This window comes from Lissotriton helveticus, chromosome 12 (assembly GCF_964261635.1).
Source record: "Lissotriton helveticus chromosome 12, aLisHel1.1, whole genome shotgun sequence".
NCBI classification, from domain to species: Eukaryota; Metazoa; Chordata; class Amphibia; order Caudata; family Salamandridae; genus Lissotriton; species Lissotriton helveticus.
The window spans coordinates 364,846,236-364,868,665 of record NC_136073.1 but is presented as its reverse complement, the minus strand read 5'-3'; the positions used below and the strand labels follow the sequence as shown (position 1 = coordinate 364,868,665).

Below are 22,430 nucleotides of genomic sequence, written 5' to 3'. Positions count from 1 at the left end.
AGTCGCAGAAGAAGAGGGAGCAGACGGCAAGCTAATACCTTGCTTAGTATTTACTATTCTGTATTTAAAAGCGACAAGGGAATGTATGCTGTGAAATCAGCATGATCTCTACCAGGCTTCGGCAGTGAGGTTACCAGGACTTGCACTGTAGTGGGGGGGGGGTAACACTCCCTCATCCAGAGAGACCAAGTACAGGTGTTCCAATCGGGGCACCAATTGTGTGGCAAATGTAGCGTAGAACTCCACCAGTAGGCTGTCCAGCTCGGGTTTTTTTTATTTGAGGGTAAGGTCCTTAATGGCCTCTCGGTCGTGGTGATTGGCGATACCAGTGTCAGCTTGTCTGCTGCCGTCACCTGAGGCAGACGGACCTCATCCAAGAAGTCTTTGATCTCTACCGCGCGAGGAGCCGCATAGATGGAATCATAATACTTGTGGAAAGCTTAATTCACGCCTTTATGTGTGTCTACACAGGCATGCGTTTGGGTGGTAATTTCAAGTATGGGCATTGAATGGGGGACGTTTCTGATCATTTGGGCGAGCATTGTGTGGAAAAGTGTAAATTCTATGTTGGCATAAGTGGCAGCCATTTTGACTGTCGCGTCCATTTAGTTTGTCGTATTCATTTTGTTCTCTGTTGTCCGCCTTTTCACCCAGCCTGTGTCCTCAACCTTAGCTGACCTTTCTGGCATGGTCAATCTGATGTACGTGCTGAGGGGCTGCAGCTGCCGGTGCACCTGGTCCCAGATGTTATCAAATGATTGCTTATTGCTGCCATAAACATTCCTACTCCCCCTCCTCATCTGCTGACCACCTGGTCACCAGTCTGCCCTTGTAAGCCTATAGCTATTTCCGTGCTTAAACGTATTTCTTCCAGTTTTTCTTCCCATACGATTACACTGCAACAACAGTATATAAGGATGATGATTTTTGTATTCAAAGTACTTCCTCCCACACCACTCTAGGGTGTTGCTCGTACGCGGTCCCACTCATGAGCGATTAATAAACTTGGTTTGTTTTACTTCACTCCAGTGCCGATCTCTCCTTTGTTAGTCTTCGGACCTGTGGACGAGAGGGTGACCCTGCACCAGTGTTCCCTCACGGGGTTACATTTCCACAATTGTACCTGACTCATCTGCTTCCGCATGAATTTTCTGAGTATATGAGCGGTAGTCCACTACGCATAGGCGCTCCAGCAGGTCTGTATATTCAAAGCGCGCAGCTAGCAACTCAGGTAAAATATTCACAATAGATACTGCGTCCCGCTCCAGTTTGCCCAGGATCTCTTCCACCCACTTCAGGTCTCGGTTTATGGTTTGTCGCGCTCCGACAACCGAGCTAATCACCACACCCTTGTTACGACCTTGTAGGCCTCCCATTCTGTTAGGGATGAGGAGGCCGTGTTTATATTTAGCGTGAAATATGTGTTGAAACTGGTAGCCATATGAACACGAAAAACTCCATCTTGCAGAAGACTGGGGTTTAGTTTCCAAGTTGGGGCTGTGTAGGCACCCGCTCCCAAGACATGGTGAGTTCTAGGGAGGTGTGGTCAGGCAGTGTCTTTCCAAGATATGTAGTAAGGGTAACTTGGGTCAGCAGTGTGGGGGAGCATAGGAAATGATCTATCCGTGTATGTGATTGATGCATGTGTTGGGGACTAAAATTATAATTCTTGCATTCCTCTGTTCTTACTTCACCATGCGTCTGCTAGTGACCATGCCTGGGCCTAGGATTAGAGGGCTTTGGCCTGGTGAATTGTGCCATGGCAAGGGGTGGGGGTACAAGCGGTCCAGGTTTATGTCTAGTACTCCGTTAAAGTAACGCCAAGTATCCATGGGTACATGGTCCAGTCTGCCATTGCTGCGTTAATATGGGCCAGGAATGTATCCTGTTCTGTATTCAGCGCGTAGAGGCTGCAAAGCACCACCGGCACGCCATCTAGGTTGCCTCTGATCTGTGGGTACCTGCCATTAGTGTCTATCCATATATCTAGTAATTCAAAGGGGACCCCTGCCCTGATTCACACCGCTTTTTCAGAACAACAGTGGTCCCACGCAAAGAGTAATACACTTAGAACAATAAATATAGACACAATCGATTCTATATTCAGAATGACATGTCCAGCCGGACAGAGGTCTGAGTCTTTACTTCAATCAAAAAGATACACGAAAAAGAATTCCTTCAACAGATCAGAGTAGTGGGGCACAAGCCTGTACCCAGACACATACAGATCAATACAGATCAATACAGTGAGGGAAACACAAGACAAAGCAGGGCTTTTCAGGCAAAAGCTGCAGTTTTCTGAAGTATTACAAATGCACATAAATTTTAAACTGACACCTTCACAAACATGTAACATATAAAATGTAACATATAAAATACGTTTTTGCGTAAGGTGTGTGAGGAGGTCGACGGCGTTTCGGTCCCACTCCTGAGTCATGGGGACCATCATCAGGACATTATATTAATGCCTATTGGATGAAAGCCTCTATTGCCGAGGGGGGCAACCCCGGTATACTCTGGATAGGAGCAGGGGTCGCGGTATTGGCCTTGGTAAGGCGGTGTAGTAATAACCCGGATTTGGGTTTCAGTAGATGCGCGTCGACTCGTGTGTCAGAACGCGGTTTGGGAATTGCCGGGTTAGTCGGCTAGGATTCCTTTCCGTGCAGTGCGGGTTAATTCACACCACAGCCCCTCTCGCAAAAGCAGAGTAACAGGTGTGGAATATCTGTTCTTGTCGTTTTTTCCAGAGTTTGAGGGCCTATGAGTACGTCAAATGTGTCTTTTTGTAGAAACACTATCTGTGTCTTGTGCCTACACAGTTCAGCTTAAATTTCATGACGTTTATGGATTGAACCAATCCCTCTAACATTCTGAGTTGTAAAATTATGATGATGAGTTGTGGCCATACGAACAATTCAAAATGTGTGTGATGTCTGAGTGCAGTCCTAGTTGGGGCTTATGCATGGAAGTGTATGCAGAAGGCACACCTGTCTTGTGTGCCCTGCCATTAATCATTTGAATCTCCAATATACGGTCAAGCTCGAAAACTTAGTTCAACCAAACATAAACACTGTAACATAACAACTGGTGTGATCTGTGTGCATTCGCTTGTGGGGGTCAAAGCGGATGTGGTAGCCAATAGCATCTTTGTGTGTGTCCTGTTCTTTTATCCTATGTAGAGGCATTCCCCCGGGCCTGAGCCCCGAAACACCCCAACCCCATCACAAAACAGGATGAGCCTGCATTATAGAGTGGGATCTGCCCCACACGTTTTCTAGGGCTTAGGATGGTACAGGATGATTGTGTAGTGCGTTGTGTCCCCTCAGGCAGCGAGGATCCCGTGCAGCTCAATAAAACATCTGTAATGTCTTAAACATTATCAAAAATGAAATAGGCATAGACTAGGATTTGTTGCCACTCAGTCCTCAGCATGGGTGTTTTGACAGCGTCCCTTTCAACCTAGTAGTTCATTGACTGTTTGTGTATTTATGGTCTGGAATAGCACCAGGCTATTTTCGGAGTTCGAGTGTGTTGTGCTGTCAGACAAAGTCTCCTCTTCTACCAGCATCCATGTCCCTCGTAGTGTGTCCACAGACTGGAGCGCAGCCCGCCGGCCCTCCGGCATCTGCTCCTGGGTGGGTACTAGATCCTCGCCTCGGTGGCCCTGTGTTGTCGTCGCCGTTTAGAGCGTCTCCGCCGTGGGGTATTCACGGATGGACACCTATGCTCATTGGGAATGGCTAGGCCTGGGAAGGTGCTCTCAATCAAAGACCATGCCACTTCTGAATTGTCAAAGAATTTACTTTTCTGTTTGTAAATCATTTTGAGATGAGCAGGGTAAATGAGGGTGTGTTTAGGATTCAGATGTTAGTGGTGTTTCTTTACCCTTTTATAAGATGCTCGCTGATGCTGGACATTAATAGTATAGTCCGGGAAAGGGGAAAGTCTGTCATTATCGTGCTAGATAGGTGCATTTTCCTGTGCACTGTGTAGAAGGGTGTCCCGACCTTTATAACTGAATATAGGGGGTCACTATCTGCCGGTGCGGTGCACCCGGTGTCCATCCCCTTGTGGGGACCCTGTGCACTCTCTCCACACTAAACAACTCGGTTAGGCCTTCCGGGGCTACCACTTCTTGCAGCCGCGTTTTTATGAATGGAGTGGGATTGTTACCTTCACAGTTTTCGGGCAGGCCGATTATTCTCATGTTGTTTCGACATGAGCGTCCTTTACCATCTTCAACTCTTGTGGCACTGTTACTTGGTGCTGAAGCCGGGCAACAGCTTCCGTCTGTTCTTTCCACCAACGGGCGATTTCAGTCAGAGACGGTGTGTTCGCTTTTACCATGTCTGCCAGTTTCTTTTGGTCCGTCCTGAGTAGGCCAATATCAACAGTAAGGGTCCCCAGTTTTTGTTTCAGGAGCGCCAAGGACTCACTGATTTCTTTTTGTATGAGTTCCAGCTTGTACAGAGGGGGGTCTACTGCGGTAGGAGGCACAAATTCCTACACAGTCGGTGCGGGGGAGCCTTCAGCTCCTTTGAGCAGAGTTCACCCATTATCTCCATGGACTGTTTCCCTTTGGTGCGGCCGATTTTGCGGCATCCTCCAATCTCCAGTTGCCTTTTCCCAGCACAGTATAATGGGCCTCCACCTGATGGGGGGACCCAGCAGGGCTCCCGCGCCATCTGCCTCCTGTCATTGCACCGACCAGAAAACAAGCCAGATGCGATGGATTGGTGTTTTACTCCCAAAGATTTGTACTTGCATAAACCAGGGGCAAGGCAACACCACTGGCTCCAAGAAATAAGTGATCTCTGTGAGTCCCCTTGCACTACCCACCACCGGTTCCACTAGCAGCGGAGCCCACTGGCCTCATCAGAGTCAGCTTCCTTCATTCCAGAACTCCAGGCAGCGAGCAGTTGGGTCTACGTGGGCCCGCCACCCTTGAAGCAATGAGTATATATACTGTAAGTTTTTCAAGCAGTGTTATCATTCAGGAAATGCATATATAAATATTGGCTGAATGAATTGCGAAAATTACATTTATGAAATGGCTCTTAATACAGAAAAGAAGGTCGAGATCATTTCATCACATATTTATACAATACTGTACATGTGCTAGAGGCTGAGGTAAAATACTGTCTCTAGTGTCTCTAAAAATAGAAGCTCTGTTCTCTAAGAATAGTTCTACTTTAAGCAGAGTACCATGTGCCAGAAAAAAGTAAATATTTTGGAAGTGGAAAAAATAATTTCGCTTTCAGGGGAAAAAATAGTTCCAAATGTTTTCAGTAGTGTTGTTTATCAAAAACTGAAGGCCGAATTCAGAGTTCAGGGAACGCTGTGTGCTCGTTGTTTTAAAAGTTATTCTCGTTATTGGGAGAGAATATCAGATCAGACAGGCTTGCGAAAAATTGGTCTACAACAGTAGGTGAAAGTTCGACCAAGTTCGAAAAAGCTGAAATAGTGCATATGTGAGAATCATTGCCATTATCGATTTCTACATCAGCAATTCTCACAGAAGGTTGTACCTGTGTAATGTAATGTAATGTAATGTATGTGTCTTGTAAAGCGCACTGCTGCCCTGAGGCGTCGTGGCGCTGTAGACCGCTGGGGAACCCGTCCTGGCAATCCCTGTGAGATGGTCCCTACTGGGTATCTCCAAGGTGAAACCAGGCATCCCTGGCGAATGTGGGGGGCCGTTGTAGAGATGAGGCAAGCTAATGCCCAGAGTTGCCGAGTGTGATCCCTGGTTAGAGTAGGCACCGAGGCGAGAATTATCGAGTCCGCTGACCCTGGTCCACGACCTGGGTGTGGTGCTGCTTTCATCTCGTACTTCACCGCCACCTACTCGTAATGGTGAAGTCTCAACGAATGCCGTCATCAGAATAGGTAGCCGCTGGGGACAACACGTTGCATGAGCCATTACCGAACCAAGCAAAGTATCGATATCCATAGGTACTGCTGATGGTAGTGTAAGACAGACGTCCTACACGCATTCTTCTCCGCATAGCAGACATCGAAGCACAGGTAAGATGCAATCTTGCCAGATTGGTCTGAATGAAAGAAACCAGGTTGTATTCAGATCTCTTAGCCGGGCTAATCTGCGGACTCTAGTGATTCGGTCTCGGTAGCGTATTGCTAGTATCGTTTCTTCCATCGTAGCTGGAGTTTTGTCTGTGGCTTGGCTTGCCATATTGGAGCAGAAGTATCAAAAATAAAATTCCTGCTACGAGTCCCAAAAGAAGAGGCAGGCCGCCGAATAAAGAATGCACAAAATTCGGGAAAATGCCCAGAACTGTTTAAAAGGGTGCTAACAGTCCCGAAAAAATAGTCTTAAATACATGTGCGATGCCACTGGCATCAGACATGTTTACAATTTGACCTAATATTTCTACGAAATGCACGGGGCAATTTGTTGATAACAGGGTATGTATCTCTGCCGCTGTCCTTGCAACTTGCAGATCATACGTATCTTTGGACGAGGTTAAAGGCACATTTGTCTGTAAAAGAATAGACTTCATTCTGCTTAAAGTATCAATTCGAATAGAAGAGATATTCAAAGAAGGCCATATTGCCGCCTCCATGTCTGGATTGCTGTTTGGATACAATATTTACCTACAGCAAATGACCCTGGACGTAACGGTTACGAGATAGGCTTTTCCTGGCACCATGCCACAACAGCTGTGGTCACTTATTAGAACGTAGCTGCCGTTGGAAAGCTGTCTGAAAAATGGCTCTATCTGTGTTGCAGGAGTGCCATGCAGGTGACATGAAAGGTTATTTGATGAACCTTGGCAGGCTCCATGCAAGTTAATACCTTGACACAGAAGTGTACCGCTTAGTGATTTTTTACAATTGTTACCACTAAGAAATACCTCCTTTTTCCCTTCACTATAACATTTGTGTGTATAAGGTAAATTCCAGGTTGACTTGATGTATCCTTTACCCAACCTTTCATACAGGCCTGCTGGTATATATTTTTGGCAATACTTAAACTGGTAAGTTGTTATCGGAATTGTGATAATTCCGTGTATTATCCATTCAATGACTGGTCTTTCTTACATTGTCAATGGTAATCTCTCAAGTTTTTCAATGCTCAGAATCGTATAGTCTGCTCCTTTTTGTGCCAAACTGATTTGTTTATCAGTAAGGTTAAAGATAGAAAATAATGACGTTGTGTTGATTAGATGCCATGGCACGTAGCCTGAACGCAGATTTTGTAACGTCCAGCCTAACTGTACAATAGAACGCAATTGGGACTGACGATGTTGTAACATTAGCAAGTCCTGCTCTATTATATCAATAGCAGATGATACAATGCTGTCCAGTGAATATATTCTGGAGGACAGAGTCGTTAACACATTGTCCACTACAGAAAGTGATTTTTCCAAAATAATACGATCAATTTCTCGTATTTTTTCAGCAGTTTCAATTTGCGTTACTTTCCAAACTTCGTTGTAAGCAGCGTATATACCGGCGTATATGAAACTTTTTTGACGCTGTTTGCGAGGTCCCAGTATGAAATCTCGCAAGTCAGCACCGTCTTTAAGTAAAGTCAAGTGTTGCTTAATTTCAGCCAGTGTGGATTTTTGTAGCCACTCAAGGCATAGTTTCCCTACACTGTATGTTGTAACTATTCCTGGATGTTGTCTCTGGGAATATCTTGGGTCTGGCCTAGTCTGTTTGAACCCCTGTATTTTGTTCAGGAATCTATATTGACAGTTATTTGTGTCTGTGGGCCAGATCCACCATTTTTTCCAATCAGGATTTGTTCTGTTTTGGTGTAAAATATGGGATACGTCTATCTCCACATCTGTACTGCTATTACTATCAGGTATGGGCTTTGGAATGGACGGTTTGTTTAAGTCTTTTATCTTGGCTAAACCAAGACAGGTTGTTTGCTGAATTGTGTCATTCAGGAATATTATCTGTTCTGGGATCATGCAGGCTCTAAATAATGCTTCTAGACCTTGTACCTGCCAGTCTTTTGTACCACAGATGGTTTTTGTTTCAATGTTGTTTTTCCAAAATTCAAAACCAAATGTAGACATTTTATCATAAAATTTTTCAGAATAAATCAATTTAGTATTTGTCAACATTGTTTTCATTCCTGTCTTATTTAACATTTTAAAATAAAACGTTTCTGGATCAGTGTTGTTAAACCCTGAGAAGTATGGGAATTTCTCATAAAATGTTTTCGAGCTGCCTTTTGGCGGTGTTGGACAATGTTCCCATTGGTTATAAGTAAAAATATTTCTAGGATTAGCAGATTTATGCAAATAGTGATGCCCATAATGATTATAACAGTACATTTCTTCATAGTTTGCTGAACCCTGCAAATAATCTTGTTCTGTGAATTTTGCTGACATTACTAAATCTGACATCACATTATTAATATTTTCAAAGTCCCAATCATAAGAGAAAGTACTTGGTGTCACAAAGTCACTTAATGAAACCTTGAACTGATGTGGATATTTCAAGAGCTCAATCGGGACATAGATTTCATAATCAGCTTTGTCCCATGCTACCCCACCGGGTATTGGATTGGCTGTAATGTTCACTGATGACAGTTCTCTTTTCTCGATGTGTGAGGATCTGTGAGGCTTTAGGACCAAGTTGATGTTCTGACTTGCTGTGTCCATTGTACTATATTTTCCATCAATAAATCTACCCAAACATAAAACCATGATGAGCCAAAGCAGGAGGAAAAGTACACCTGACACAATCCAAAATTCAATCCATGGTGAAATCAGATAGGTTTCTTTTAGTTGATGAACGAGTTCAGTCATTTTTTGTTTAAAAGTTTTTGTTGCTGGCGTTTCTTCATGTTCACTTGGATCATCAGAAAAGTCATCGAAATTGATGAAGTAGCCAGATGCAGTTCTGTCAATTGTTGGAATTGCTTCCGGATTTTCTTTAGTCTTTAAATCTTCTTTTGTCACATTAGTATGGTCTGAAGCTACATCATTGTAGACAGGTGTTTCTTGACGAACTGTTGCAATTTGGGTTTCAAGAGGCACAAGTTCCATGGCTTTGTTGCATAGTCCTTTTTTTATTTACTGCAGGTTTATCAAAAGTGATTAGTCTCTCAGTTTGAACCTCTTGGATTGTAGCAAGGTTTGGTCTTCTGCTACTTCTTGGGAGTCCACTGGGCCTACTACTTATTATTGGCCACATGATTGTGGTTTTACCAGGTCGATTGATACAACTCTGTTCTCCTTTTCACCAGCAAGAGGCGGTAGTACTACTGATCTTGTTCCGCTGACAGCTAAGACAGGTACTGCTTTTCTGTAAGAAGGCCCAAATTCCTTCTTCACCGCGATCTTCTCTCTGACTAGATCCCCAATCTTTGGAATCCAGACAGGTCTTGCTGGGACAGGTGGTTTTTCTTCAGTGGCTGTTGGCTTTAACTTTGTGTTACTTAGACTTCTTCTTGTTTCATTTAAGTCCTGTAAAACAGCCAAACTATCTTTGATTTCAAAGGCTTTTTCTTTCACCACTGAAGTCTGGCAATCTAAGTCCTGGATTTTCATTCTAGTGCCAAACAATAGTTCGTAAGGAGTGATACCTTTTAGAGAATTTCTTGGCAGATTGTTAAGACTACGTTGGACACTTGATAGATGTTTGACCCACCCATCACCCGAACCTAATACCCTCGCCGTTATAGATTGCTTTATGTCACGTTTTTTTCTTTCCACTACCGCATTTCCCTCAGGATGGAAGGGAGAAGAGTACCGCAATGCAATGCCCATGCTGGCCATGGCCTCTTTGTAAGCTCGAGAGCTAAACGCAGGACCCTGGTCAGAATGTAGCATGCCAATTGCGTATGTGCCGATAAAGACTCGCAAATCTTTTATAACAGTTCTGGCGTCAGCCGAGCGCTGGGGCCACATCCAAATGAATCTTGAGCAGGAATCGACTGCGACCACGATATATTTATAGTTGCCATCCCTTTGTAAGGGACCACAGTGGTCCAGGTAAACACATGCTAACGGTTTATCTGAGATTAGAAGGGGCGTCTGTGCTGGTCGTTTCACTGTTGATACTTTCATTCTTTGGCATATTTCACATTCTAGAACATAGTTTCTAGTCTGTTTCCTCATGCGCGGCCACCAATATCTCTGTTTTAATAATGATACTGTGGCGGAAACACCAGCATGTGCAGAAGCGAGCCCTTCGTGTGCCGTTAAAATGAGTCCTAACCTGTGTTCCATGTTTGGAATTGCCCTATCCCCCAATCCAGGGATTCGAGCAAAAGGAACATTATTCGCATGAGTTATGTATGAGTACTTTACTGGAAAGCCTTTCGGGAGTGTTTTTCTATCATCTTTTACTGAAGCACTGACAGCTTGCATTATATCGCTGTCTATTTTTGTTTTTGACTGGGTGATAGCAGCTACGGAAGCCGTTTGCACAGCTGCCTTCGCGACTTCATCAGCCAATGAAATCCCCGCAACGTGAACACCATCACGTTGATGACTCAGTGTATGTATCACGTGAGTCTTTCGTAGTTCTTTCTGTAAAAGAACTACTTGTTCCCAAAGCATTTTATGCTTGATTGTGCCACCTTTTGCATCTTTGAAGCCGTTTTGAACCCTGTTCTGCAAGTATTCATTGTAAGACTGAACGCAGTAATATGAATCGCACACTATTAGTGTGGGGAATTCGCGATCGGTATTTTCAAGCGCCATCTTAAAAGCCAGTAGTTCAGCTCGCTAAGCTGTACAATCTCCTAGAGATTGAGTTTTAGTGACCAGTGGTCTAAATTTTCCTTCGGGCCAACGACCTTTAACAATCGCGCACGCAGCACTGTATGCTTGTTTACCCCCAACTGCGGGTTGTGCTGAACCGTCTGTATATATTATACAGCCGTAATGTTCGAGAGGCAGGATTTCGGTCGGCAGAGGACATTCATATTCATATTGGAGAAATTATTATGTTTTTAAATTAGGATCAAATTTGTATACTACGTCTGATGCAGCAAGAGAATTAACCCATTGTATCCATCTCAGATGTAGAGCTTTAGCATTTGGAATGCTTGCTCTTGTTACTGCTTCTAGGGCAGGTACTGGTGTAATGATTATTATTCGTTTACCTTGTGCGAGGGCTCTTTCTTTTGCTACAGCAGTTTGAACCGCAGTCAGAATTTTTTCAGTAGAACTGAATTTCATTTCTGCTTGTGTGTACAAGTGTGATTTGTAAGCTATTGGTACCATTTCTCCCTCATTAGAGGTCAGGTACGTGAATCCGCATCTTCCTGGGATGACTCGGATTACAAGGTTGCGTTCCTTTGCGCGTGTTTGCAGTTTTGTTTTAGACAACATGTCTGTTTGTAATGATCTTAAAATTTCTGTGTGTTTCTGAGTCCAATTGATTTGTTTGAAATCAGGGTTTATTAATTTTTAGAGAGGTTTAACCCTCTCTGCATAATTTAGAATGTATGTTCTTCCGAAATTCAGGAAACCTAGTATTGATTGTAAATTCTTCAGCGTTTTTGGTGCTTGGAGTACAGCACACTTCTCTAAGAAGATGTCTGCTAGGCTTTTGCCTTCACTTGATAATTCATATCCTAAAAACAGGACAGTTAGATGAGCAATTCGTGACTTTTTAAAGTTGAATTTGTACCCTTCAGCTGCGAACCCAAGTATTATGGTGTTCACTCTTTTCAAGTGTGTCTCCAGGTCATCATCTGTGAGATAGATGTCATCGACATAAGATAATGCCTCATCATCATATATTTGTAGAAACTCTGTTACCCTTGCTGAGAATAATCCTGGGCTGTTCTAGAATCCCTGTGGGAGTCGACAGAATTGCTTTTGCGACCCCATTGTTGAGAAAGCGGTTAAATACCTGCTTTCAGGTGCAATGTTTTGACAACAGAAGCCATTTGAGATATCTAATGTCGTTTTATATTTTTTGCGCACAATGTTATTCATTAGTGCTGCACTGTGTGAGTTTTGTACTGCAAATGTTTTGCAACAGGAGTTTAAGTGTCTGTAGTCCAAAACTAGACGATATGAATCGTCTGGCTTGGAGACAGGAAACAAAGGATTGTTCATTTGTGAGGTGCATATTTCAATCACCCTCTGATATTCAAGTTGATCTAAGATCTCCCTGACTTGTTTTTTAGCTTCTTGCTTAACAGGATACTGCCTTTGTGCAGTAGGTTGATTTTTTAACTGGATTTTGTGGGGAGGAGAATCCTCATCCCATCCTACATGATTTTTATATAATGCAGGAGCTTGGGCCACTGCCCATTTTCTTGCAAATGTGTATTTTTTATGAATTGGAATATAATTTGAGAAGGCAGGCATAATCATTTCTTCGCCATGAGGGCACTCCCTGATAAACTCTGGTGGCCAGTCTTTCTCAGCTAACAGAATGTCATAGCCTTTCGAAAGGTTATCCCAAAAGAGACCCTTTATTTTCCTAGTTTTGTCCCCCACTATACGCAATGTTATTTCATATAATTTATGGGGTTTGCTAACTCTGGTGTCTGCAGTTTCCACCTGAATGTATTCATTCGTGTCCACTGTCTCCGGAAGATTCATCAGGATCTTGCGAGCTATGGTTACTTCTGCTGCGCTGTCTAGCATTGTCTGAGCCAACTCTCCATTTTTCAGTTGTGTCCTCAGAATCCTCGGCATGTTTTATTTTAATACTGGCTACCTTCTTTTTTGTAAATTGTAAGTTTTTTACTTTGATGAGCAGGTTCCTTGTCTTTGGACTTGACGTGCTCTTCTTTGTGTTCTGACCGTCCTCTTCTTTCCGATTTCTGTGAGGAATTCTGAAAAGATCGAGAGGGACGTGTATCAATATCTTGATATCTGTCAGGTTTTCTCAATTTATACCTATCTCTAAGGTTGTATCTTTTTTCAGAGGCCTTCCTGTGGGGAGACTTGCTTCCTCTTTCTGGAGATCTATCTCTCCGCTGAGGAGACCTTCCTCTGTACTGAAAACGTTTTTCTCTGGGAGTGGATTGTTTATTACCCTCCCAACTCCTTTTCGGAGTATTCAGATTATTTTTAATAAAAGTTTTTTCAGGATTTTCAGTTAGTTGTGGTTTTAGTGGTTTCCCACCCAAACTACCTCTACCTAGTTCTTCATAGATTTTTTCTATGATTCTGGCAAGTTCAAAAGGTTGTTCTGCTATATCTGTCTCTTTCAATTTCTGCAGGTATTTTGTATCCTCAATTGCCAATTGAACTAATTCTCTATATGCCTTTGTTAATTCCTTTAGTTTAACTAAAAGTTCTTCGCTTGACATTTTTTCAATGTCGGTATGTGGTGTGTAGCTCGCTAGAACCGGCCATGTGGCTCCTGGTCTACCTAGTGGACCGAGCCTGGTGATGTGGTTTTGATGTTTTAGGGCGCCATTAAACCAGAGCAGGTGCTCTTGGTATGTTAGTGGAATTTCAACGTCCTCAAAAGGAGCGTATTCCTCTGGAGATTCCTCTATTTTGTAATAGCGGAATTCGTGTGTCCCAGCATGTGCTGCTGGAAAATGTATCCAGGAATAGAATACCTCTGTCTGCCGATATTCATGGGCCTCTACCACAAATATGACTGTACCACCTCTCGATGATAGTCCATTTTCTATAAGTTTAATAGTTATAGTTCTTCTTACATTTACCGGAATGATTATAGCATTCGGGTTTTCATCTTGGAGACTTGTGTCTTCCGTTAAAAGTTGAGTTGCCAAAGCATCTCTTTCTTCGTCACCTTCCGGCATTTTACTGACAGAAAGTTTTTTGTTGCAGAGCAAGTTTCAAGGAAACTAAGATTAGGTGCACAATATTTTGGAACACTGTATCCTTCAACGTTGATTAAACCAAAAACTAATACATAGGAATCTCTTCCTACTAAGTTCCGGGGGATATTAACCTTTTACCCACTCCAGACGTCTATTGTATGTATGTATTGCGACTTATATAGCGCACGTATCACCCGAAGGCATCAAGGCGCTTGCTTAGGGAACCCATCCTGGTATTCCCCTGTGAGATACCCCGGCAGGGTATCCACAAGGTGAAAGCCAGGCATCCCGCCGCGAGGGGCCGTAGTGGAGATTAAGCAAGCTATTGCCCAGAGTCGCAGAGTGTGAGCCCATGAGTTGAGTAGGCACCGGAGCGAGAATTGTCGAGTCCGTGGAATTTTTGAGCCCGAGACCCGCCGAGGCGGGGAATCGAACCCTGGTCCACGGCCGATCTCAGCTTCCGGGTCTGCCGCCTCTAACCACTGAGCCACGCTTCTCCATATTGGAGTTTTTACGGGAAAATGGGGTCTGTGTGAAAAAGCACAACTTAGTTACTCTAATGTCTTGTGTTAGATTATCGCCTTACCAAACGTTGGGCGCCATGTAGTGTAGTTCCTATATTCCCAGTAGGCTCTGTGCATTGGAATAACATAAACAGCAGTTTAGACATAGGACTGAGGTCATCTAGGTCTCTACTGACTATGTTAGACTTAATTAGGTTTGCCAGCTAGCTCAGAGGTCACTAGAAACTTTCTCGAATGTTCAGGAAGGAGTTAACTTTCCTGATTAGACAAGAGGGGATTAGTTTCTGACAACCGCATAAACATGACAACTTTGCTCCCTCAGAATAAAGAGTATATCTCTAGAGTCGTGTGAAAACAATAGACAACTATTTCACTCAGTCAATTGTGCATGCTTAATTTCACCAGGAGTGCAGAGAAATAGAGAGACGGGCGTTTTCAATAAAAGTTGTTATTTATTGAGCAGTCTTCTTTCTCATGCAAGAGAAATGAATTGCCACAATTGCAATACTTATCATGAAGTAAAGTGCGTACAGTAAAAGGAGTATTATGAAATAATACTGTAAAAGCATTGATATGGTTTCTGAGCCATATGATACTTTAAAATGGATAAAATATATACATACATAAAAACATTGACTAACGTACTCAACTGGTGCTTCTAAGATACGCCTACCCCGGTGTACCTGACCTAAGCCTAATACGTGGGAAGGAGTAAGTAAGTTGCAGTTTAAGTTAAGTTGGTTTTTGCCAAGAATCTGAATCAAGAATTCTCTCGAGGTTTTAATCGGCTCTGTACCTTGGTTCTAGAATGAAGGAGGTCTTGTATCTCTCTCTCGGGACTCGATCTCCCAGCAACCCGCAAGGGTGACTGGAAACACCGGAGCTGGATTTCTCGGCTGGAGAAAAGACAGCGTCTCTCTCAGTGCGTCAAATGGGAGGGTCGGCTTCCTTCGGCACTCGCATCAGCTGGGCGTCGGGCAAGTAGATAGCCGCTCTGCTCCAAACCACCGTGTGTTTGCTTAAGGCAACGTTGGTATATTTATACCTGAAAGGTGCCGAGTTTGATGTAAGGTTGGACATAAGACGTCACTAAGAACTAACAGTTCTTTCTGGACTCCAGGAGTTCTTGTTCAAATCAAAACAAAAGCAGGGGGATTTCCCGGGCTGCTGGAGGCTTAGTTTGTTTAAAGAACGCGTTGTACTTTCTAGGAGTCTATGGGAGTAGCCTTGCCGTATTTGGACTGCATTGGCTATTACTAAATATGGACATGATTCTTATGCCTTTATAAGGATATGTTTTGTTATAACCACATAAGGGCATGAATCGGGGATATCTAATTAGGGTCCTAGATAGATTCACTACAGCAGAGCCTGCTATTTTCAGGGATGAGTCGTAGTGAGCGAGCGCCATTCATTTCGCTCCCGTGGAGAGGGGAGAGAGCATTCATCTACCCCTCCCCTTGCGGTTCTAGTATGTTCATGTGTGACGTTCTCTATGTCCACCAGCTCTGGGGCTTTAAACACATCCAGGGTCCCTGACGAGCGCCCACAGATGTGCCAGATCTTGGCACGCCATGCCTTCCAGCAGACACGGCCCAAGTCATGTCTTGGTCCGCAGGAGTCCCCCCTCCGCTGCAGTTGGTGTATATGTTTTAGTCTTTACAGTGCCAGTCCACCGGGCAGGTGCACACCAGCACAGTTTATAGATCGGGTGCCCCTTCTAGTCAAGGGCCTGCATGGTGGCGCCTCCTCTCCCTGATTACTCTGGCGATAATCTATGCTCTCGGCCGGTGAGCTCGTGACTATAGGGTGCGGTGGCCTCTTCTGGCCTCCATTCTCACTTGCTCAGGGTGACAGATGTGCCCCGCCCTGTGTGCGCAGCCCACTCCATGTAGTGGCCTCACCTTCCCGGCCGAACCTGCCATGCGATCCCCGGTGTGGCGGTTTCCTTCTCCAGGGATCCCACACTCACCGAATGTTGGTGCTGGGCTCCGCCAATCACTCGGATAGGGTCCACGTTCTCCACCCCTAGCATTTCAGCCGTCAGCCTCCGTGGTTATGTTCAGGCATGCCAGCAGGACCATACCTCTGTGGGCCTGCTGGACCGATGTTGATCCCAGCCTCTCGGGGAGTATAGCCACGCCATACCCGCCACACAGATGTCGGGCTGGAGGACCTGCAGTATAGGGGGTCAGTAGCAGCCAACAGCATATTTTCAGGGTAGATGGCTCAGTAATGCAGGTGATTCAGCTACCCCAGGCGCTCCTCTCTCATGCGTCTGCCATCTTTGGCAGTTGGTCACGCCCCCCCTTGTTTAACTTGCATCACCACTCTGGTTATGATGACAAATGGAGGGAAAGGTATATTTCAAGTCTTTGTGCCAATCTTGAAGAGAAGCATCCACTTGTGCCGCTTCCGTGTCTAGTCTCCAACTGTAGAAGTGTGGTGCTTGAGCATTCAGCCTCAATGCATCAAATCTGTGAACGGGATCCACCATCTTTGGCACAACAGCTTGAGCAATTGAGGATCCAGTTTCCAGTTGCTGGAATCCCAGCTCGAACCATGAGTTCCAATCCGTAATGGTATTGGAACTGACTGGCAGAAGTATTGCTGATTCTGAAATCCTTTTTTACAGGGAGTAATATCAGAAATCCTTGGCGATCTCTGCCAGCGCCTTGTATTCCGTTCCTCCCAAGTTATTGATGTATTGCCCTGCTGAAATGTTGCTATCTTCAGCAGAAAGCCACATTCCACTCTTTACTTCACCAGACTGGAGATGGCGAATGATCCAGCTGGTAATTCGAGACATTTTATGTGGAGACTATATTATTCCTATGAAAATTTAACACTGGTGGATCTCGCTCCACAACTAGCTGTCCGGTCCCAACGGCTGGTATCCATTTATATATTGACCTCAGGGATGGACAAGACTATATAATGACCTCCGAGATGGATCAGAAGATTGGTCATCTGTTCTACCCTTCCATATGGTTCAACCACAATCTCACCTCTGTACTGGTGTCTTCTGTCAGTGCAATCTCTTCTACGTAGCAGAGTCCCTCCCGCAGATACTTCTTTTTTCAACTTTGAAGACCTGTAATGTAGCAGCCCAAGAAGATATCTTGAACAAAGACTCACTATTCCCTTCACTTCAGCATCCAGAGAGTAATGCGTTCTGCCACGATCAGCTTTCTCAACTCTCCCGTGAACATGGTTATCTTGTTGGTAGGTAATTCCACAGTTGCTTTGATTGAGTCGATTGTAAACCCAAGAAATTCCATCCTGTTCTTGGGGGTCACGTCCAATTGGTTTGTGTGATCACAAATTCCTGACTCATCAGCGTAACCTTGCCTTGGGCTATAATAATCCTTTCATCCAGGTAAATGATCATTCGGAACACCTATGTCTATATCCATGCCACCACCAATTTCCGTAGTTTTGGGAAACACCAAGGGGATAAGGGACTGAAGGGAAGGGCTTTGAACTCCCAGACTTGATCACTACAGAGAAATTGAAGGAAGCACCTGTGCGGAGAAAAGATTGGGGTCATTAGATGGGCATCCTTCAGTTCCAGTCTGATAAACCAGTTTGCTTGCCGAAGTAGATCTCGCAAAAGGTGGATGCCCTCCATCTTGAAATGCTGTAGACCAACCAAGCATTGAAGTCTTTCAGTTCCAGGGAACATCACTTTGTCCTTATTTTTCACAATACAAATGTTGCTTTAGAACTATTTTGGGTGTAGAAAGGTTTTTCTATAGCACCTTTGCACTCAACCTCCCGATCTATCTTGCCACAGATTTCTTCTGAGAAAGTGAGGGGGTTGTGGTCTTACCATTTGTGTGGTAATACCCCAAAGTTCTATTTGGAAACCTTGTACATTCTGGCATACCCATTCATCTGAGGGCATTTCTCCTACTTGATCAGACATTCTGCCATCTTGCCCCCCAGCTTTACAAGGGAAGAATACCTAATTCTTACCTGCAGGACTGGTGATGCCTCTGCAGCCTTTGTTGGTGCTCCCCCTAAGGAAATTGATCCTGGAGGGGAGGAAGAGGGAGAAACACTTTTTTTTTGTTTTTTTGTTTTAAGACCTTTATTGCATAGTTCAAAGTGACACAGCAGAGAGCCTACAACCCCGAGGGCCGGCTGCGGTACATGCAGGTACGTAGTAGGATAGACCGGGGAGAAACACTTTTTGGTCTGACCAGTCTATGCTCTTGGAACTTGTTTGTCCCTAGAACCTTGAGAGAGGAAGTGGCTAGGCAAGCAGCCCCTGCCACGTCCGGCCCAGCCAAACATTGTAGAGTTGAAAACCTTTTTAAAGGAAGATTGAGCTTCATCTACGGCTGTGAAGGCCTGTACTAACTTTGCTAACTCCTTAAAGTGTTGTTTGTAATTGTATGTACAAATATAGCATGAATTTGGTCCTGGAGGAAAGGTGCTTATTTACGCGTTGTTATATATTCCGTGGACATTTCTAGTAGGCATTAGAGTGCTTTACATAAGAAGTAGCAGCAGGCCGGTCATTATCAGAGGACCCTCTTGTTTAATACAGACACTAATGTCATTTTGATCTCGATTTTGTAAATGTGTATGTCATGCACAAATGTCTCTTATCACAATTCAATGTACAACTAATTTATGACTTCGTAGCATAACTGTTGCTAGTAACTTACTGTATAATGATTACGTTTACTGAAATTACAAAGTATTTGTGCTGCGATAAGTGGAAAACATTATGTGAATGTAAAGCGCTCTGATACCCTATTCGGGTCAAGTTTGCGCTATATAAAACACCAAATAAATATGGTCTGGGTTCAAACTGGAATGGCATGAGGAGCAAAAAAAAAACGATGGATTAAGGCCAGATGTCTGACTGGGTTGAATGTATGACATTGTTCTGCATTCTGTCCATTAATTGTTCTTTTTGCATTTGGAAGAATCAGGGTCTCCTTGATGTTGATCAAACCATTGATAACAATTCGGGATAGTATCGGTGTTGAACCTCTCTGCATTGTACCCTCACATATAGACATGCATTCATCACACACACTCAGGCTCTGTGCACTGTTCAGCACTGACAATTTTCTATCTTTAACCAGGGTGTGTTATTTTAAAATGCACACATTGACACCACACACATTCACTACTTGCATGCTGGACAACTCTTCTCCCTTTATGTATTGTACTTTACACAAGTACATATACACCCAGCACATGCTATCCCTGCACATGCACTGCACAGCACTATATCTCTCATGTAATGTACTCCTCTCAGGCATGCATACACTCCGTACATGCACTAACCACACATGTACTGCACAGTGCTGCTCTATCCTTGTACTGTACCCTTCACAGGGATACATACAACTAAGGTTGAGTCACTACTCCTGTACTATCCAGCACTCCACATCTGCCTGATGTAGGCCACGGGTGAGTAAAGCACACAGTGGAGAAACTTTTAAAAACGTGAGCGAACCTGTAGGCCTCACTCCAGTAACATAGGGTAAAATGACCTGTTCACTACTACTGATCACTACATGGTATGCTGCCACCATCACACTTGTATTGCTTAACTCCTTGTGAAGGTGGTAGCCTTCCACCACTTTGTGGTTAGCGCTTTGGGGACCCCTCCCAGTTCAACAAGACCACAATTTGTGAGACTGGCTGGCCTATGTCATGGTGCACATGCATGATTTGTGTTGGCCTATGACAAAAATGTAGCATTAGGGATCCAGAACAGTACAGTTGTGCACTCTGGGCAGGGGTACACATCTTTACTATGCAGAGGACTTTTCCGATTCCAACAACTTTTATACCCTTATTTTTGAGAACGCTACTAAGCTGTCTACAGTTCAAACTTCTGTGCTACAGATAAACATAAAACTCAAGCCTGCAACCGAACAATAAACTGAGACCTTAAGATACATTGACTGAGTAATTTCCAAGTAAAGCATTGAGCTGTATTCACATCAGCTTCACAAGGACAGTGGGACTGATTGTCGTCTTATTCAGAAGCCAGAATGATGGCAAAGCAAATATTCCATTAGTATGCCCTACCTCACAAACATACATAAATACCAAACATAGTCACTATCACCAGGCATGACGTTATGTAAAGTATGCTAGAGTGGCCACAAGGCGACATGTGTAGTGCAGTAACAAAAATAAATAAATGTACACATAATCTAGAGAGCACTCCTTTTCTCTCCCTACAAATATAGACAGTGTCATGTCCTAAGGTAGGTGCTCGGCCTGTCAGTTGTTACAGCCTGTACATATCATCTACAGGTCAATATACCTCAATCCTTAGACAAACGCTATTTCTTGCACATCAAGTCCATTGTGATGTGGACTTTTCCACATGCACCTCCCCTTGAATTGAATCTGGCTGTTTTACCATGAAATTCTGCATATGCCTTTTCCACATTCCTTAAATCTAAAGTGATACCTTACTCCTCCAACAAAGTTGTTAGATCTTTCCTTCCTTGCCGCTCTCCTCTTTGCCGCATGGTGAGACCAGACCTGTATCTTAGCCTTGAATTTAGAAAGAATCAGGAATTCCTTGCCCTTGCACAATGAACAACGCTATGTTCTTTTGGCGTTTGGGCCCGTAGGTTAGCTCCGTGATTTAAATGTTATCCCAGACGATAATTAAAAAGTTTAAAAGAATACAGTTTCATCATGCATATTGTCCAATGAGTGAGCAGTGTACTGGACTGTGAGGGTATCTGCATAGCTGTAATTTCCGTAGATTCCTGTGACATGCTCATTGGGATTCTATGAGTCCTCCCAAGCGCTTAAGTGTACACCAAACTTAGGCTTACATCTACCTTGGGCAAAGTTATGGTTTTTCTGTGAATCTCTTTCATTGTGTTCAGTTTTAGTGGATTTGAAAATAAATGAATTGTTTTTTCGAAAGGTAAAAAAATAAAGTGCGATGGTGTATTGATGAATGTTTTTGGGGGCTTCTGTGTACAAATTCAAAGAACGTGGAAATTGCGATTCTGACCTAAAATGTAATTAATGTCAATGACCTGGGCTGATTCCGCTTGTACTTTAAAACAAGCATTTAGGATTTCCTTGAGTAAAAGTGTTTACTGATATATTGGAATAGTAGTAGAACATAAAATGTTTCTGTTTCTTTTTCAAAAGGGAGCAAGTCGAGATAACAAGTGTTGTTCCAGGAGATTACAATGGGGATTCACAGATGGATGTACTTCTTACTACTGCTCCAGACGATCAGCCTAAGAATGACATTAAACTTTCAGCAGTTATCTACTGGGGACACAACCAAACTTTAAGTAAGTTGGATAGTCATTCTCGTACTTGTGGTTTATTCTCTCAAGCAAAGTAAGTTGGCTCCAATTTGTAAGAGGATAACAACAATGCCCAACAAACATATAAATATTATGACTGTGTTCAAATTAAAATTGAGCCCTGGGTGTATCATGAAAGTTTATTTCCCCATAATCTTCTGATAACTGCTTCTGCGTATATCACCAACAGCATCAATAGCAGTGAATAGGCAAGTCAATGATATATTTCAGATATGTTGTTGGACATGACAGTGGTGCCCACTCTTATCTAGTTTATTTGTGTTATGTTTACAGCTTTTACTGTTTACTTTTATGAATAACTCCAGGATTGCAGATTATATGTGGCGCGGAAATACATATATTTTGTGGCGATCTTTGCTGTTGATATCTATATTTTTTCATGCTACTCGGCCATTTCTTTACATCTGTTTTACAGCTGCCAAAGCAATTTGGAGATGTTTATGGCCATTTAATGAACAATACTGAATATTAATGCTAATGGATAGTTTAGCATACTATCGATGCTCTCACATGGTGCAAGTTTTACATGGTAGGGGCTCAAATTCTGTTCAATTTTCCCAGACGTTTTGACACTTAATTTTCCTCCTTTTTCTGTGACTTTTCTAGGTGGGTGCAGACGTGTGCTAATTTACCACATTTTGTGGTCCGCTATTGTTGCGATTGCTGGGTTCCAGAGCCCAAGTTTGCAGGTTTTGGCTTCCTAACCAACGGGTACAATGACTTAGTTTAGTGCACCATCGCTGAGTAAGGAAGTCCAGTTTAACTTCAGCCCCAAAAAACCCACTGAGCATTCCTGCGTGGGTGGTGTTTGTA

General features: G+C 43.5%; 1 protein-coding gene across 1 annotated transcript in view; it reads left to right on the top strand.

The window, feature by feature from the left end:
- The window catches only part of ITFG1 (integrin alpha FG-GAP repeat containing 1), a 1,092,549-nt gene that overhangs the window by 77,036 nt on the left and 993,083 nt on the right, over positions 1-22,430 (top strand). Inside the window, exon 3 of the mRNA XM_078670869.1 lies at positions 21,433-21,581. Within this exon, the coding sequence (XP_078526995.1) occupies positions 21,433-21,581 (149 nt within the window). The remainder of the gene's footprint in view (positions 1-21,432; positions 21,582-22,430) is intronic.